The sequence below is a fragment of the Rhinolophus sinicus genome, chromosome 16, assembly GCF_057876585.1.
Source record: "Rhinolophus sinicus isolate RSI-liver-muscle chromosome 16, RSI-T2T, whole genome shotgun sequence".
NCBI lineage: Eukaryota > Metazoa > Chordata > Mammalia > Chiroptera > Rhinolophidae > Rhinolophus > Rhinolophus sinicus.
In genome coordinates, this window is record NC_142516.1 from 74,395,624 (window position 1) to 74,409,185 (window position 13,562).

Here is a 13,562-nt window from a genome sequence, read left to right on the forward strand (position 1 = left end):
GAAGAAATGGGGAGTGAGTGTGCAAAGGGTAGCCTCAGTTGGGAAGATGAAAAAGTTCTGGAGAGAAATGGTGGTGAGGGTTGAACAACACTGTGAGTATATTAACCGTTACAAAACTCTATACGCACTTAAAATTATTGCAACAGTAAATTTATGTTATATACTATACCACAACAAAAAGAAAAGAAAAAGAAAGAAGTAACCCTAATTTTATTATAGCTACTAAAAAAAAATCACTTAATGAAACCCTTCCCACAAAGAAAAGTCTAGATTCAGAATTCTTTAGTGGTAGAGGGGGCATAGCTCTGTAATAAAGAAATTGACTACATAATGCTTCAGTGGTGAATTCTACTAAATATTTAAGGAATAAATAATATCAATTCTATTCAATCTCTTCTAGAAAATACTGGAAACAGTTGAACTCACTGTATAAGTATTACCATGATATCAACTAACTGAAACATTACATCTACATATATCATTGAAATATAGAGGTGCAAAAATCCTTAAAATGTTAGTGAACCAAATCCAGGAATACGAAAAATATAATATAGTATGAACAACTGCAGTTCACCCTAGGAATTCAAGGTTAGTTGAATATTCAAAACTCAATGTACTTGACAGTATTAATGGAATAAAAAAGAAATACCATGTGACTATCTCAATACTTAAAGAACATCTGACAAATTCAACAATGATCACTATCAATAAGAAACAAACAAAAATCTTTCAGCAGACTAGAGAACTTTTTGAAATGGATAAAGGACAGCTTTAGATCCTACAATTAGGGGTGGCCGGGTAGCTGGCTCGATTGGTTAGAGCACAGTGCTCATAACACCAATGTCGCCGGTTTGATTCCCACATGGGACAGTGAGCTGCGACCTCCACAACTACACTGAAAACAACGACTTGACTTGGAGCTGATGGGTCCTGGAAAAACACACTGTTCCCCAATAATAAATTGAAAAACTAAATATAAAATAAAACAAAAGGCAGACAAATACTATCACTTTAATGAATCAAAGATTCAATATTATCAAGATATAAATCCTTTCCAGATCATTCTATCTCAACCAGAATTCCAAGCAAAATTCTTGAAGAAATTGATTAGAAATGCTAAAAATTACATGGAAATGACAAAGAATGCACAATAATCAAAATAGTTTTCAAATAAAAAACATATTTGGAAAATTAAATCCTCTTTATTTGATAACTTTCCACAAAGCTACATAATCAAGAAGGTGCATTACAGACACACAGAATCATTAAACAGAATCGAGTCCAAGTACAGAACTACTGATATATGGTCAATTTCTACCAAGGCAGTTCAATGGAAAAATAATAACCCTTCCAATAAATGGTGTCAATATAACTAGACACAGATATGGAAAAAGTGAAACACAAGCCTTATTTCACTGCATATAAAAAAATTCACTGCCAGTGAATCACAGGCTTACATGCAAAATTATAAAAATTCTTCAAGAAAATATAGGAGGAAATTTTAGTGACCTTGGATTAGGCAAAAATTTCTTTTAAAAGATTAAAAAAAAACATGAAATATATAGGAAAAACCAACAATAAATTAAAAAAAGAAAAAGTTGTGATCTTCCAAGACACGGTTAAGAAAATAAGAGCAAGCTCCAGATAGGCTGAAAACTTAGCAAAATATTTATCTAAAAATAGTCTTGTATTGAGATTATATAAAGAAATCTTTCAACTCAATATAACTATTTTAAAAAATATACTATCTTAAAAAAGGGGCTAAAGTTTCTAACAGACTTCAAGAAACAAAATGTGCATGGCCAAAAGTACTTGAAAAGATGATCAACTTTAGGGGCTGGACCGGCGGCTCAGGCAGTTAGAGCTCCATGCTCCTAATTCCGAAGGCTGGCTGTTAGATTCCCACATGGGCCACTGGGCTCTCGACCACATGGTTGCTGGTTCAATTCCTCGAATCCTGCAAGGGATGGTGGGCAGCGCCTCCTGCAACTAAGATTGAACACGGCACCTTGAGCTGAGCTGCCGCTGAGCTCCCAGATGGCTGTTGGTTGGATCGCGTCCTCTCAACCACAAGTTTTCTGGTTTGACTCCCGCAAGGGATGGTGGGCTACGCCCCCTGCAACTAACAAGGGCAACTGGACCTGGAGCTGAGCTGTGCCCTCCATAACTGGGATTGAAGGGACAACAACTTGACTTGGAGAAAGAGTTCTGGAAGTACACACTGTTTCCCAATAAAGCCCTGTTCCCCTTCCCCAATAACAGCAACAACAAAAAAATCTTAAAAAAAAAAAATAGATGATCAACTTTATTAGTCCTCATAAAAATACAAATAAAATCCAGTAAGATACAAAAATACCCACTAGAATCTTAAAAAAACACACAACAAAGTAACGGCCACCATGTAGCACACCGAGAAGCTGGCAGCCTGCAACCCAGAAGTGGGTCTCCACCAGACATCGAGTCTACTGGGGCCATGATCCTGGACTTACAGCCTCCACACTGTGAGAAATAAATGTTTGTTGTTTATTAAAAACAAAAATAAAAACCATAGTGACCTCCAATCCCACACGTAGGTGAGGATGTACAGCAACTATACCTATCAGACACTGCTAACGGGCATGCAAACCAGCACAGCCACTTTGGAAACATCAGGCAGGTTTCTATAAGGTGACCATAAGAACAACAATACCATACCTCTGAATATTTACACAAGAGTAATAAAAACAAATGTCTGAACAAAATTTGTACTTACATGGACATTGCAGCTCTATTCCTAACAGCACAAATAAGTAAAAACCTATGTGTCTATCAACTAGTATACAAGGATGACAAATTGTGGTGTACACATGCAAAGAAATACTACCTAGGAATAAAAAGAATGGTGAGATACACAAAAGCATGCATGAATCTGAAAAGTTAAGTGAAACAAAGAAATAGAAAGAAATTCTGTGGTCATGGATTGGAAGACTAAACAGAGTTAAAATGGCCATATTACCCAAAGAAATATACAGATTTAATGCAATCCCCATGAAAATACCAATGGCATTTTTAAAAAAAGAAACAGAACCAAAAACATCATGATATTTGTATGAAACCACAAAAGACCCTGGTTAATCAAAGCAATGCTGAGAAAAAAGAACAAAGGCGGAGGGATCACATTCCCGGACTTCAAATTATTCTGCAAATAAGAAATTATCAAAACAGCATGGTATTGGCAGAAAAACAGACACACAGACCAATGGAACAGAAATAACAACCCACAAATAAACCCATATATATATGGGCAAGTAATTTTCAACAAAGGAGCCAAAAACATACAATGGAGGAAAGAAAGCTTCTTCAATAAATGGTGCTGGGAAAATTGGAAAGCCATGTGTAAAAGAATGAAACTAGATTATTTGTCGCCATACACCAAAATTCACTCAAAAGGGATCGAAGACATAAACATAAGACCTGAAACAGTAAAGGACATAGAAAAAACATTGCTCTTAGAGAGGGTTTTATTAATTTTATCTCAAAAGCAAAGGAAGTAAATGCAAAAATAAATGAATGGGACTTTATCAAACTAAAAAGATTTTGCACAACAAAAGAAACTATCAACAAAACAAAGAGCAACCATCTGAATGGGAGAAAATGTTTGTACACAACAACTCTGATAAGGGGCCAATATCCAAAATATATAAAGAACTCATATAACTCAACAAAAACCAAACAATTCAATTAAAAAATGGACAGAAGATCTGAACAGAAACTCCTCCCAAGACAGACAAAGAGCCTACAGGTATGTAAAAAGATGCTCAAGGTCACTAGCTATTAGGAAAATGCAAGTCAAAACCAAAGTGAGATACCATCTCACACCTGTGAGAATGGCTATTATCAACAAGACAAGTAATAAGTGTTGGAGAGGTTGTGGGGGAAAAAGGAAGCTTCATACACTGCTGGTGAAAATGTAAACTGGTATAGCCAGTATGGAAACAGTATGGAGGTACCTAAAAAAATTAAGAACACAATTATCATGTGACCCAACAATCTCTCTTTTGAGTATCTACCCAAAAAATCTGAAAACATTTATCTGTAAAGATATATCAACACATGGAAACAACCAGTGGCCTTCGATAGATGATTGGATAAAGAAGAGGCAGTACCTATATACAATGGATTACTTGGCAATGGCAAAAGATGAAATCTTTTTTGCCATTTGTGACAACATGGATGGATTTTGAGATTATCATGCTAAGCGAAGTAAGTTAGATGGAAAAAATCAAGACCCATATGATTTCACTCAGATGTGGGATAAAACTGAAAGCAAAAAACAAACAATACAAACAAACAAACAGTCATAGACAACAGTATAGTGGTAACTGGAGGGAAAGATAGGTTAGAAAAGGGTAAAGGGGAATCAAATATAAAGTGACGAAAGGAGATGATTTCACTTTGGATGGTAAACACACACCGCAATATACTGGATTTTGCCATGTGTAATATGTACCTACATTTTTGATCCAAACTTTTAGGAGGAAAAAAAAAATCTTCTTTTAATTTTTTAATTCAAATATTTATTTGTTCACATTTATGTCCTTCTGTGTTCTTAAAGGAATTTCAGCATTTATTAATATATTATGGTTCAAGAAATTTTATGTAACAAATAATTACAAAACAGAAGAACAGATATAAGGTACAAGAAATTGTATGTACCACTGGCAAATTTACGACATTTACGCATCACCAAGAACTCATTATTGGTGCAAGTTCGTCATCAGTGCAACAAAACCAAATATTGTATTCCAGGGTATTATTTTGCATACGGATATCGTTATTGATTTGTAGAGTTATGCTTTTAACTCATAAGCAAAAAAAGAGAATTAAAAACTGTTATTTAGATACAGAATTAGTACTACCAATATATAATAAGCACCTTTATTTTTCTCACACAAATTTGGGCAAAAAACTGTGCATTATACACGGCAAAATACGGTACCAATGATCAACTACAGACTTGTGAAACTGAAACTTATATAATTTTATTAACCAATGTCAACTCAATAAATTGAATAAATTTTTTTTAAAAAAGCTAAGGAATACAGGCAAGGAAAAAGGGTGAACACTGTGTGATGTATATACAATTCTAGAAAAGCAAAACTATTTCGACAGAAACATCAGAGGATGATAGTGGCCAGAGAGAGGGATGGGAGGAGAAAAATGATGGCAAAGAGCTATAAGGAAAATTTGTGCGGTGATAGAAGTATTTTATGTCATTATTTTGGTGGTGGTGATCACCTAGACATTTTAAAAATTCATCAAATTATACACTGAAAATTACTGACTTTTACTTTCTGTTAATTACACGCCCTAACAAAGTTATTTGAATACTAAGGAGAGGAAAAAAAAAACCAGAATTGCATTCCAGAAGGAGTGAGGTGGTCAGGTCTGCTCACCCACGGAGACGAGGTGGCTGTAGTTCTCCAGCATCACATCTCTGTAGAGGGCCCGCTGAGCAGGGCCCAGGTGCTGCCACTCCTCCTGGGTGAACTCCACAGTCACGTCCTTGAAGGACACTGAGGCCTGTAACAGCATATTTCTTACTCAATCAAAAGGGTTCAGAAACAGGTGACATGGCAAATACCTTTGCAAACTAATTTCTATCAGATTTACTGTTCAAATTTTAAAATAAAATTTCATAATGAATGCCTACTATGGCCTGTTATTGTCTTACACTGTGAGGGTACTCACATAATTGGTACAAATATTAATCTCATGCCCTGATGTATTTGTATTTATTTCTAAATTATATACCACAGACTGTCAGTTAATACAGTAATGATAAGGCTTAGTGACTTGTGTTTTAGACAGTTTTATAACCAGGCTTCCTGTCACCTTTCCCTGTCTCTTAGTAGACTGTCTTGAGCACTCTCTAGGGTACACACACCCCCTTGGAGTTCTCTGCTGGGGTAATAGGGAACCAACAAAGAGACACAGGTAAGCACTGCAGATCGTAGGCATCATCAGACTTGCTTTCAGACGCAATGCTCCTTGCAAGAGTGGAGCAAGTTTTACTTAGGAAAATAGAGATCAATTTAAAGACCTCGACAACATTATGCAAAGTGGAAGAAGTGAGACAAATATCATATGCTGTCTCATATATGTGGAAAGTCTAAAAAAAAAAAAAAATCCTAAGCTCATACTGACAACAGATTGGTAGTTGCCAGTGGTGAAAGATGAGGGATGGAAGAAATAGGTGAACTGTTTTTTGTTTTGGTTCTTGCTTAAATAAGTTCAATTTAAAAGACAGAAAGACAGCACTGATATTTATTAAGAGAAATAAATGGAGAAGAAAAATTTGAAATTGATCTCTATAAGGAACAAAATTTTGATCATTATGTTTGTACAGGTGTACCCAGAGAAGCCACATGAGCAACTGGTTAAAGGTTGACGACATTGTGAAAAAGCTAAAATATATATACAGATGCCCTGAGTTCCAATGGGTAGAATTACACTTTTTTACCTTGATTCTGCTGTGAAAGTGAATCGCGTAATAATTACATGAGATATTCAACACTCCGTTACAAAATCGGCTCTGTGCTAGAGGATTCTGCCGAGCTGGTGGCTAATGTAAGTATTCTAAGCATGATGAAGGGAGACTAGGCTAAGCTATGATGGCCGGTAGGTTAGCTGTACTAACTCCATTTCTGACTTACGGTATTTTCCACTTACAACAGGTTTATCAGGATGTAACCACGTCATAAGCAGAGGAGCATCTGGATACACCGGTTTCTGCCCCTGGTTCCAGGCAGAGAACTCCTAAAACCCTTGTAAATTCCTAAGTGATAAGAGCACCTGGAGCATCTTTGGTTTTCATGAGATGACCCTGGGTGGGCTCCAGGATGGGCACTGGTCACCAGAGAGATCAAGTCATAATTGCAAGCTTGGAATTTTCAGCCCTGCCTCCTATTTCGGTAGAAAGGAGAGGCTGAAAATAAAGTTTGTAAGTGATCATGACTACATGATGACTCCTCCATAAAAACCCCAAGAGTGTGCATTTGGAGAGCTTCTAGGTTGGTGAACATAACAGCCATATATCAGGAGAGGGTTGCACCCCAACTCTACGGGTACAGGAGGTCCTGTGCTCAGGACCCACCCAGACCTCACACAATGTATCTCTTCATCTGGCTGTTCACCTGTATCCTTTATCATGTCCTTTAATAAACGGGTATATGCCTTTCCCTGAGTTCTGTGAGCTGCTCTAGCAAATTAACCAAATCCAAGGAGGGGGTCATGGGAACCTCAGATGTACAGCCCACAGGTCAGAAGCAAAGGTGACAACTGGGAAATGCAGTTGGTACCTGCAGTGGGGTGGGAGCAGTCCTGTAGAACTGAGCCCTTTACCTGTGGCGTCTCATGCTATTTCCAGGTAGACGGTGTCAGATGAATTAAATTACAAGACGCGAGGCTGCTGTTGCAGAAATTTATTTGGTGGGGGAACACAACCCACACATTTGGTGACCAGAAGTGTCAGAAGTAAAGTATTCCATCTGAGTAGTAAAGGAGACATACAGGAGGGAAGATGACAGGGTTTCTCTAACTCAGCCATACACTGAGATTAGAAGAACAAAAGTTAGAGAATGGGCAGAGGGTCAGCGAGGCAAATGTTCTCCATTTGCACTAAGATCTCTATCAACATAGAGATGGAATTATACACTGCAGTGTTGGTTACATGATTTTGGAATATTAAAGGGAGGTTTAAAATTGATGTACAGCACCACTGTAATCACACACAAAATCAGAGCATATTTTAAACATAGAAAGGTCTATTCTAAAACTTTTAGGAAGAGATAAAGGATTTACATTATCCAATACAATTATGAAAACAGAACAAGGTTGGGAGGTTCATAATACTGATTTCAAGACTCACTTTAAAGCAACAGTAATCAAGACAGTATAGTATTAGCAAAGGATTGACACACATCAACAGAAGAGAATACTGACTTGAGAAACATAACCACAAACAATATAAAAGCAAATCATTCCCACAAGTGTGCTAAAGTAATTCAGTGGAGAAGGTACACATTTTCAACAAATGTTGTTGGAATATTAAACATGCATAAGCAAAAATAAATAATCCTGATCGATACCTTGTACCGAAAAAGTTAACTGAAAAAAACTGTAATTATAAATCTTACAAACACAGGAGAGAAAATCTTGAAGACATTGGTTTAGGAAGATTTCTTACACATGACCAAAAAAGGATAACTTATCAAAGGAAAGGTTTAAAATTTTTGAAAACTTGATTGGTTAAACACTTCTGCTCTTGGAAAGATACGTGGCGAGAGAAAAATATAGTACAGACCTATAATCTTTTATACACGGATTTGGTACTCAAAATCTTCACACAACAATCCCCCACGAACAACAGGCAATTTTTATCAAATCAAATACAGGGTAAAAAACATTACAAATGAATAAAAACAAAAAAAAGGTTGAAAGTGTTACATTCTTTTGATGAGGCTAATATAAGCATACCACCACAATTGGATGGAAACACAGGAAAAGGAAATGATAGCCTCACCTAAATGTGATACAGATGTGTACTTCTTTATAAGTACAAGCAGAAAGATCCCAGCCAACTCATCAGCAAATAGGGTGTAAACAGGAAATCAACAATGAATTAATATTAAAAAATTCATTTTACTACTCATGATATTTACAGATTAAAGGAAATAAGCTATGCCTTTATTTCAACTGATACAGAAAAAATACTTAAAATAATTCAAAGTACATTCATGATTAAACTGAAATCTCAGCAAACAGGCAGTTAGAAGGAATATACGTATCAAAGGTTACCTACCAAGAGCCCACAACAAACATCACAGCTAATGCTGAAACTGTGTATTTTCCCTCAACGCTGGCTTTATTTTTACTTCTCCGGCGTGGCCGGTTAGCTCAGTTGGTTAGCTAGAACGTGGTGCTCGTAGCACCAAGGATGCCGGTTCAATCCCCGCGTGGTACACTGTGAGCTGCGCCCTCCTTAAAAAAAAATAAACAAAAAAGCCCAACTAGCTACTAGATACATCTACTTCTCCTTTTGCATTGAATATATGTACCCTTATAAAACTCATAAATCCAGCACAATGGAAATGAATAAAGAGCTCACCTGAGGTGTGTTCATTCTGCTGCTCTGGGGAGAATGTAGAGAATTGGGGAGGTTCTGCTGAGAGGCCAAGGAAGGACCGTGCAGGGGCAACACCACCTGTCCACATGAGACGGGAAGTGGTCACGTGGGCTAAACCACACATCTTTTCATTGACTGAAGTTTACGATGGTTAAACGACAGCCTAGTTAATTTTCTGAACGATTAACATAAACAACTTAGTTACATTAAAGTACATATAGGATAAGGCATTGCTTTTTCACTAATATTAACATGAAATACTCAGGCTGCATCACTGAACTCTTTTCCTATGAACACTGCTTACATCTCCAAAGAGAAAATCCACAGTAAGCCCAGTAAAGGAATACAGAGGGCTTGAAGGCAAGATTTTTCATTTGTGTTAATTGGGTCACAGCTTCTCAAAATGTCCTTTCCATAAGGTAATTTGGGTGACTTCCTGTGAGAAACTGACCTGCACTTGTTTTCCTTCTGGTTCTGTCACAAACTGCACTTCCCTTGGCAAGTCACTGAACCCCTGTGGTCCAATTTCTTTAAGGCTTTTAAGAGTCAGAAGTAGATCACCATGGAAACCCTTCATGAACCATCCTTTTGGGATTCTGTGAGGTGAGGATAAGTCAGTAATGTCACATGGGCACGTATGAGAGCAGCACAGTGTTGTAAAGAGTGATGAGCCAGGAGGCCATTGAGCAAGTGGGGGCAGTTCTTCCACCCAGTGTCTGGTTACTGCTTTCCCCAGACCTCAACCTCACAAGCTTTCCCACAAAGTGGCCTTTCTTGGGCAACATACCCTTGGGCCACCCCAGCTCACCCCTCTCTCAAAGCTGACCAAAATCCTCCACTGTCACATCAGTGTGGTGGCTACAGCACATGACAGTATCTCCAAATCTGGCCAAACGGATCAAGAACTTCTGACTGTGCAAAGTTAGGCCCTGCTGCTTCCTGTGTTCTTTTGCCTCAGCTCTGAAGCTCTGGTGAGGAGAGTAAGAACAGGGCTGTTCTCTTCCAGGGTACATTCCTGTTCCTGGAGCCCTCCCGATTCCTACATCACAGGAGCTGCTTTGTTCTAAAGTAAGTGCTTCCCAAAACCTGGGACCTGGATCTGGGAAACAAATTCATGTTACGGCCACAAACCTGACACTCTTGGAATGCCTAAAATTTCAAACGTAAAACACAGACTACCTGCCAGTGCAGGAAGAGCTAGGAACCTCTGTCTAAGCTAAGGATTCTGATGAGACACCAGAAATTCCGGAATACATCTGACAGTGCTGAGTCCATTCACATTCACTTCCAGTTTTACCCACACGTATGTAAGCATAGGTCACTCTCTTAAGTGCTGTGAAAGGTGTAATGATGGTTTTAGGTAGGTGTGGCATTTAGATATATCCTGAGATTTAAAGCACATCTGCCCCTAATTCGGAGCTCCATCATCCCGAGCTTGTGAGCTGAGCAATACGCTCCAGCAACCTCGGCCTCGGTTGCTTTCTTTTATTCTAATGCAGATGGTTATGCCTACCTCATATATTGGATGTGAGGTTTACAAAAGCCACCCAGTGAAGAGAAAGACCTAAGTACCTTCTGAATATAATCGTAGTTGCCATTTACTCAGTTGGCTATTTGCTTTATAGGTGAGAACTTCTCTCTCAAAATGCAATTATTTTCAATGAGAAATCGGACTAAGGCAGGTTCCTTCTGTCCGCCCTGCCTACAGGTGACAGAGCTGGACTTTAACCGGTAGTTTTAGCCCCAGAGCTCGTCTCTCACGCAGACTCACCGCCTGCGCTTTCTGGCTCTCACCGTCTCATTATAACCGCGCTTTCCCCTCCTGCCGCTGAAACCGGATTTTCTCCCGACCAGCGGCTGCCGGGCCGCGCACAAGGTCCCTGCACCCCGTCCCGCACAGGGACCTGCTCCTGACCGGGCTCAGTCCCATCTGCGCCACGGGAACCGAAAGGCAGGGGTCCCCCCAACAGGTACCCGCGGGCTCTGCACTGAAGATCCCGCCGGGGGGATTCCCGTGACCTCCCGTCCCCTTCTCCACAGACACAAGTCCCCACGCGCTTCAGGCTGGTCTCCAGGTCGCCCTAATTCCCCATCGACCCCGCATTCTCACTTTAGATTCTAATCCTCGCAGCCCGCGGGAAGATAAGATCCACAAAGTGCTCTCCGCGTGACCAAGGACCCAACGGAAGCAGGGAGGCGGGACTAGAGCTGTACAGAAGCCGACAGAGCCCAGAAGACCCCCTTCCCAGGTTCCTTCGCGGCCGCCAGTTACATGAGAGACTACATTTCCCACAAAACACCGCTGTCGCTCCCTGTCTCAATTTAGCGACGTTTCCACTTTTTTAGATGGTTGTAAAATGTTGGCCTTTACCATTTCTCTTGCTCCTGTTGTCTCACAATTCGCAAACGTTATGGGTTAAACTTGAAGTTTACTGCCAAATACTATGCGTGGTCTGGGAAAAAATTGCGATTGAATAAACAACAGCTGTTAAAGACATTGGTTACAAATGTGGAAACTTGAATGTGCAGTGGGTTCCCCTTAACTGTAAAAACAATATTGAAATAACAGAGGAAAACATGCTGGTTTATAAAGGCACGCAGAGTGAAGCATTTAACGATTGAAATTATATGTTTGTAAACTTATAAATATTCAGGAAAATCAATTAGACAAAGAAAATACGGCAAAATTGTAAGATTTTACATACATGAAATGGGTGGAGATAAATGCACATTCTATGGTTTTCTCAATGCTTGAAAATTTTGCAATACAGAGTGAAAAAAGAGGGAGGAGAATATGGGTACTACCTCCATGAGTATACGTACATTTAAATTGAAAGCTGCCATGGGAGTTTAAGGTCGGTGAGATAGCTCCTAGGAATAAGGCTGTGACGTGGGAATAAAATAATTAAAAATGGAGCACAGCAATACGAAAGAAAAAAGATTTTTGTCTCCTCACCAAACTCTAGCTAGGATTCTCTAAGCCTGCTTCTCAAATAGGACTATCAACTTTGGCCTAGGAAGATTTAAACAAAATACAGTGTGTAACAGCTTAAGGACTCATCCCTAGGATGACATTAAGCCCCCTTAAAGTGCCTGCCCGAGAAAAACAAGTCAGCCAAATAAGTTCTGTGTGATATCCAATGCCTGAAGTTAGGGCACCTGTCTCACAGTCTCTGTGAGAAGGTGGGAGTTTAATTTCAATAAGTGACAGTTAAAAAACCCAAATGGAGTTTACATGGACCACTTCCTCCTTCCTGCTTTGTGTCCTTTTTCAGTTCCCTCGCTCTACTGAGTCCCAGCCCACCCTCTCTCTCTTTCCTCATTTTACCTTTTAAACTCCCAGTCACCTCTGTACAAATCGAAGTGGAGTTTAGTTCACGCAAGACCCCTTTCCCTATTGCAGTTGTATATTACCAATTAAAATCTGTTCTCCCCAGTTTGTGTCCAATTTTGCTTATCTTTGATATATATTAATAAAAGGATAGCATCTATAAGCAGAATGGCTAACCTCAGGGAAGATAAAAAGGCAAATAACCATTCAAAATTGCGTAATACAGGAAAATATACACAACCCAGTATAAGAACATAGTTACCATGCAAGTGGTTCACATCCCAGAGATGATCCTATTTAAACCCAATATGACCATCTTGTTCTATTACCAAATAGGGCTGTGGTCATAATATTGTAGGAACTCTTGTTACTAAATTACGTCTAATGAGCATGTTTTTGGTAAAGATTTTATAGCATCAATTGTTTCTAATGACTGATATGTTTTTATATTGGATCTTACACACTGGGAGAAGAAGAAGAATAGAATCATCAAAATTAATGTAATCTATGAGAACATAGCATAAAGCTTTACTCCTGACATTAAAGAAAACTTGAATAAATGCCCGTTTTCTACATGAGAACGCTAAAGATTCCTTCCCAAAATTCAGATTTGATTCTCAAAATATCTTGTCAGCTTGTTTTCTCTCTTTGACATATTTTTTAACTTTTACCTAAAAGAACTATTCAAACGTCATTAGGACAAAAATAACAATAATCACAGAAGCCTTGAAAGAAAGAGAAGTGCCTGTCACACATTAATATACAGCTGTTGCTAAACCATTGAACAATTTTACTGCAACAATACAGGCCCAGGAAAAAGAGAAAGTGGGAAGGCAGAATATGTCTGAGCTGGCATCCAGAACAGTGGGCCAGAGAACCTTCAGTCACCTCGTTAGGACAACCAAGAAGACACTGGGACACACTAGGGCCACAAACACAGCTCTCATGTAAAATAAATAACTTTCACATTTAAATATGTCTAGGAAATTACTAATTCTTCAAGAAAACATAGGGTTTTTTGTTTTCTTAAGAAATTACTTTAAAAAATTTTTTTATTGGGGAATA

The 13,562-nt window shown here is 38.7% G+C and overlaps 1 protein-coding gene across 2 annotated transcripts in view; it reads right to left on the bottom strand.

Moving 5' to 3' along the window:
* Window positions 1–11,389, bottom strand: part of LOC109438089 (uncharacterized) — a 52,857-nt gene extending 41,468 nt beyond the window's left edge. Inside the window, exons 1-4 of one of the 2 annotated variants that reach the window (XM_088793310.1) lie at window positions 11,277–11,369; window positions 9,618–9,762; window positions 9,149–9,244; window positions 5,436–5,562 (exon numbers count right to left, since the gene is read on the bottom strand). In XM_088793310.1, coding sequence (XP_088649436.1) covers window positions 5,436–5,562; window positions 9,149–9,244; window positions 9,618–9,743 — 349 coding nt within the window. In that variant the 5' untranslated portion in view covers window positions 9,744–9,762; window positions 11,277–11,369. Of the gene's footprint in view, window positions 1–5,435; window positions 5,563–9,148; window positions 9,245–9,617; window positions 9,763–11,276 lie in introns of both variants that reach the window. The other variant, XM_088793311.1, reaches the window with a different exon arrangement.
* Between the last annotated feature and the right edge of the window lie 2,173 nt (window positions 11,390–13,562).